At 28.9% G+C, this 6,456-nt stretch overlaps 1 protein-coding gene across 1 annotated transcript; it reads right to left on the bottom strand.

The window, feature by feature from the left end:
- Nucleotides 1-2,660: 2,660 nt before the first annotated feature.
- LOC110787707 (cysteine-rich repeat secretory protein 38-like) lies at nt 2,661-3,601 on the bottom strand. The gene has a single exon (XM_021992347.2). The coding sequence runs from the start codon at nt 3,554-3,556 to the stop codon at nt 2,813-2,815; it is 744 nt and encodes a 247-aa protein (XP_021848039.2). The 5' UTR covers nt 3,557-3,601; the 3' UTR covers nt 2,661-2,812.
- Nucleotides 3,602-6,456: the final 2,855 nt, after the last annotated feature.

The following is a 6,456-nucleotide window of genomic DNA, read 5'->3' as shown; positions in this document are numbered from 1 at the left end:
ACAAACTATAGTTTCAGATCATAGAATGTGGTAGTCCTAATGCCAAGATCGATGTTTCTAACGATAAATCTAAAACATAATTTGTCAGAAAAAAATATTATCTTTTTTTTTTGTTAAAATACAAGTAAATGTTGTTTTAGAGTAACTTCAATGGAAAGCTAATTGTCAAATTAGTTTGTTACATTACATAAGATTTTAAGTTAATTAACTTTCTATCTAGTTTGTATTCCAACGACAAGCTTATTTACTAAAGTAGCTCAATATTTAAATGGATCCACTTTCACAATTAACCATTTAATTTAGTTATTACTTATATAGTTATATCCCTATTCAACCACTTTCTTTCAAGAAAATTAGCTTGGCCAAGTTATTTTTTAAAAATCACTTCAATGGTTAAACTAGTAACTTGAAACATTTGCAAATTGCAAGCAACTCCCTAACTACAACCATTAGAGTTGCTATATTATCTCCAAAAGAGAAGTGATAAAAATCGCAATTTATGATAAATTATTTGTATTGAAAATATTTTATAATTCATTAAACTATATTGTTAAATTGTAATTTCTATTTTTAAAATTTTAATTTACAAGAATAAAAGGAAATGTGTATTTACGATACTACAAAAATAATGATATTTCCTTCTTTTTTATACAGACTATATTATTTAAATATGTTCGTAGTAAAAACAATTGATGAATCACCACTTCTTTGGAAAATTTGTGGTATCATTGGAAGAGATTCATAGGATTGTGACACATTTTATTTGTTACAACTTGCAGCCTTTATCATCACACGTCACAAAATAACAATTAAAACAACTTGTCTAGATAAAATTCAAGACTTTACTACATCTAAAACACAAGCCAAAAAAAAAATCATTTAAAAGACACAACTAGTTTAACAAATCTCTATTCGTAGTACGGAAAAGTTAGTATTCACTTTCTTTCCTACAATGGTTTCTATAATACGAAGTATTATTTACAATTTCCTTGATGGTGTATTGGTTTTTTTGGATAGGGTCGATTCATGTGTTTGAATGACTAAGAATTTGAAATCTGGAAAGCCCATCATTTTAAGAATTTGAAATTACAAATCAATTGTTGTCATTTGAAATTATCTACATCGAAGTTACGGTCACATTGCATTATCCGGGCTATACCCCCCATCATCTTCCCCAACTCTCTTTCTCTCTCCTCTCATGAAGCCATATTTGAGTTTTCTCTCTCCTCTTTCTTCATTTGACCACAACTACCGGGTACTCGCCAAATTTCCATACCCGCCGATCTTATTATGCACAAGGTTATATCGGCAATTGTAACTTGTAAAACTAATTTGGGTCCAAATTTTTCTTTGAACTTGAGAATTTTATGGGAAAATTAAACTCGTGGAAATGGGAGATTGAATGGCCGAATAATTTTGGGTTTTATTTCCCTCCACAAATATAATTGATTTTTGGACATTATCTAATGAAATTATGATAAAAAAGAGTGTTTTTATTTCCGGATGATGATGATGATGAAGATAATGTATTTATGTCTTTATAATACAATGAGAAATCAAGGATAAACATATGTGATCTATTTAATTCTAAAGTGTTACGAAACACCATGCTGACTTGAAATTATGGATTAAAATTTTTGGTAACTACCTTAAAAATACACAACTTTTGTATTCACTACCTTGTGAAAATTATATTATTTACTACCTTAAAGCATATTTTTGTTTTTAATCACTACCACTTTATAGTTTTCTTGTTTAAAGTGATTCAATACTCATTCTTGTCATTTATGTGCAAGGATTCCATAGATATCTTGCTTTTAAAATTTTGTAAAAGGTAAACTGAAATGAATAATATTTGTAAAATTTTAAAATATTTGTGAATTATCGTACGAATTTTTTTTAATGTCGTTCGCAATGAAATCCATATAGAAAAAGAAAAATAATAAAATTTGAATCAATTTAAACGATTAAAGAACGAAATAGATATCTTAATTTTAAAATGAGAAAACTGTAAAATGGTAGTGATTTTGAATAAAAAAATGCTTTAAGGTAGTAAATAAAAATAAAAATTTCATAAAGTAGTAAATACAAAAGTGATTTATTTTTAAGGTAGTAAATACCAAATTTTCCTTTTATTTTTATTTTTACACGTAATTTGTAAATGAATGTAAGGAGTTCAATTTCCAAAATTTTAAATGATGTGATCGAAATGAAATCAATGTTACCAAACATACCTTACATTTTTTACAGTTGAATCAATATGCGAAACTTTGAGGTTCTAAATGGCCTCATTCATTACTTCTCTAGAATACCACTGCTAGCTGCAACATCATTTATGGCCCCCTTTTCACGTGATCCCTAAAGATATGCGTCATAACCGCTGTAGATCACATACCGTATCATTTGTACAGGTCACCGGTCTATATGTATGGACTGTCATTAATTGTATAAATGTATGTGATCACAACCAATCATTCTAGTATACATTTATTTGAGAGCAAACTTCACTAATTGACTTAAGAATCAGAGGGGATCATCGAATCACCCCCGAGTCTAGTTAACGCTTTCATTGTGTAGGGTATAGTCGGCACACAAGACAGATAAAATCGTATCAACGACACTATTATAAATACTTAATCAGAACAATAATTTTATATCAATTAAGACAAACACATTACCCTTTATTATAGGTAGGGTGGATCCAAAAGTAAATTTCTTAATTAATCATTGAAAAATCTCTCAATGAGTTGAACAATAAAGAATAAATTACATCCATCCATATAACAAAGGTTTATGATAGAATCTTAATTTCCTAGGAATTGACAAAAGGGTATAACTCATATCTCATGTTACAACTCCCACCTATTATCCTCCCTCCTCTTTTTCCATAACAACAATTTGGCAGCTCACGTATGGCTTCATCCAAACAAATTTTGCAAGCTTTATTCGACAAATCTTGGGTACACTGAGTTGATCCATATAAGTTTGTAAATGTATCGAGCTTCATGCTTCCAAATGAGAAACGTTCCTTAGTGTTAGCACTCTCGAGAGCTAACTTACTCAATAACCCCTTAACGTTTTGGTTAAATAAATTAGGATCATGACTTACGTTAGCAACATTCAACAAATAAAATTTGTTTTTGGTATCAATTTTACCAAAGAAACTTTGGTCTAAATACTTCAACAAGCAATCGTCATACCATATAATTGCCCCTTTGTTATAAGGGCAAATCTTGCGAAGTTCGATACTAGCATGTCGAACACATGCGTTACACTTCGGGGATTTTACATCTCCTCGGCAGAGAGAAATTCCAAAGAACCAAGACGGACGTATTCGAGATACTGCGTGCGAAAATCCTAGAGGAGAAATATCTCTCTCCAAATTACCCAAGAGTGTGTTAAGGTTCTTTTCATAGATGGTATTGGAAGTGAAATTTCCGGTGGTGGATGAACAAAAGTGATAGAGTGGTTGTACCGCTGAAACTCTAATGCTAGTTTGGAGAAGGAAAGTAAAGGATAATAACAAAATAAAGTATGTAATATTAATGTTAGACATGATGAAATGTATTGCAAGAGATATTTGGTAGAGATTTTGAGGTTATATGAAAAACCTGTTCAATATATAGGCACTTTTTTTATAAATAAATATATTAAAAGGTAAATAATACATCAAAAGTTTGATTCAGATTTACATATAGATTATTAATATATGCCGTACTTTGTGGCATTTCTATTTTTGGAGGATTTAGGATTCAAAAGTTTCTAATATTTTTTAGTTGAATTTGTTTCATCTAATTAGTGGTTATCTTAAATTAAGTTTACATTTATTTTCTTTTTTTCGAAGGAAAAATCAACTTTACATTTCTAATATTCCCTTAAAAATTTATCCTCTAAAATTTGTGTGATTATACATAATTCAAACTTAATGAACTAGTGTTGATTGACAGCGCGTACGCGAGAGATATCTTGGGGTAAAAAAATATTGTAGAAATATATTAATAATTATTTATATAAGCATCAAGTTGATGAATGATTATCTACAAATATTATTCTTAGGAATTAATATGTAAATTTAAAATTTTGTGTCAAGTCTTGTCGTATTATAGATATGCAATATAATTGGACTTAGTAAAACATTTGTAATGCTACTATTTTACTCGACATTAATGCAAACACAACTATAATAACTAAAAATTAACATCCTATGCTTTTCCTTTTATAAAATCACATAATATAAAAAGATAAAATTATCAAACATATTAATTAATACATTACGTGCACATGCTTTCTTGTTAAAGGGTTGCAAATGGAAGTTGGGAAACTGAGAATGGATGAAAGAAAAGGAAGAGTACTAGTGTATAAGGGTAAATCGGTCATTACACTATTCTTAAGATAAATTGAGGGTTTGAGGGGCAATGCAGTAAATGTACTGTTCAAAATGAGAACTTCTTACATTTAAAAGGGTTTAGGATTTTTGTAATTTTGTTTCCAACTAATTATATTGATCTCCTTTTATTCCGGGTAATTTTTGTAATTTTGTTTCCAACTAAGTATATAACCCATTAAGTTGTGTTCCAAGCAAACAATTATAATGACGACACTTCATACTTCATTAGTATAGTTAAATTAATAACATATTCTATTTTCTTATATATATAAAATCTGTAAACATGACGGAAAAAAAAGGAAAGGGTGATCGTCGAGAATAGAAAAACTAGTAATTAATAATACACAGTGTTTTAAATTTAGCAAGAGGAATTAAAGTGTATTTAATGTTTACTTTACTCGACAGTAAAGAAAACAAAGGGAAAAGGAAAGAATGATAGTGAAAAAAAACCAAATAGTTTAGGGCTGGTGCAACTCGTGGTCACAATTATATTATTTACTAGATTATGTCTTGTGTACGCACATATATTCAAAAATTATTATTTGACCATCTTTTTTTGATAAAATATTTAACTGAAATATTTATCCATTAAAGTTAACGAGTAATAAATAAATCTTGAACGTACGCAGTTGTCATCTAATATGAACTTTTCTCCCTATACTTTATTATATATTTTAGATGTTGAATATGACAATTTGACAAAAATATTTGATATGCTTACTATGTTAATTTGATCAAATTATTTAGTAAATATATTTTCTATAATTGATATGTCGATTTGATAAAAATATTACCAAAATCGTCTAATACTTTCATATTCTATAATCTTATATTTTTTTCCTACATAGAATTTTATACAAATGGAAAGAAAATAAAATAATAAATAAAGTAGCTATGTTTTTTTAGGAAAGTGATTTTCTGGGGGTAAAATTTTGCACAATAAAAATGTGTGCATTATTTATGATGTATATTTTAATACATAAAATAAAGGACTGTATTGACTAGGTATATTTCACAAAATTTTAAGTGACTTCAAAATATCATTCTCTGCAAACTCTAAAAATCCAAAGGATAATTAAAAAAATAAACATAAAAAATGGATCCGTAACCTTATTAATATTGTTTGCATCATGAAAGGACTTCATTGGAGTTTCATCGACATACATTCTTCAGTAGGTGAATATGTGACAGCTTTTAGCTCAGTAGAGTCAAATTCACAGAGAGTGACTCAAACAATTAATCTAACCTGTAATTCTCCAAGTTGGAATTAATTAAAAAAATGATGTTATTCATCAATTAATTTGAACACTAGTAATTAAAGGGTGATTGTCCTTCCACAAATTCGTTGAGCTAGATGAATTATTTACTATTGTAACTAATCGAGGAACTAAGATGATCCAATGCGACAGAACAAATACCAACTCTCAGTTCCTATTAGCGAATCAACTTCTCTACTACTCCCACCATATGTTAATATGAGTTACACTTTATGAAAGCGGTCGTACTTTAATATGAGTTACACATTCTATTTTTGGTATGTCATAGTCCCTGTACTCCTAATTATGTTAATCTACAATCCCTAATACCCACTTTTCTTATGGCCCCTGAGCTGTGACGAAGTTCACCAAGTAACCTGGCCCGGAGTTTCAAAAATTCACCAAATACCTATGTTTCAAAACTTAATACACTAAATACCCTCAATGACAACATCAACCCAATTAGCAATTTTTTTTTCTTTTTCTCTCCCCTCATTCCTTTTACCCTTTTCTCCATTGATGCCATGGAAGCTTCCTCCAAGGGATCAACAACGTCCAACCAAACCACCACATCTTCACCTTCATTCTCGTTTCTGAAATTGCCCACCTTTGACGAAATGTTAAACTCAATTCCTCACCACCAAATCACAATCTATCTGTGGTCTATGTAATACCCCATATTTTTATTATTTTATAAATATAGTTTCAATATATTTATAATTTAATTAAACATTTTTACATCATTTATATGATTATTAATCATATAAATTATAAAGGAGATTTTAAATGTATTTAATATTTATTAATTCCATT

The sequence above is a fragment of the Spinacia oleracea genome, chromosome 6, assembly GCF_020520425.1.
Source record: "Spinacia oleracea cultivar Varoflay chromosome 6, BTI_SOV_V1, whole genome shotgun sequence".
Lineage (NCBI taxonomy): Eukaryota > Viridiplantae > Streptophyta > Magnoliopsida > Caryophyllales > Amaranthaceae > Spinacia > Spinacia oleracea.
The sequence above is the reverse complement of the archived record's forward strand: the minus strand, read 5'-3'. Positions and strand labels throughout refer to the sequence as shown.

Excerpts from the sequence above, each read along its gene's own strand:
- LOC110787707 (XM_021992347.2), bottom strand. The coding sequence starts at position 3,556 with ATGTCTAACATTAATATTACATACTTTATTTTGTTATTATCCTTTACT.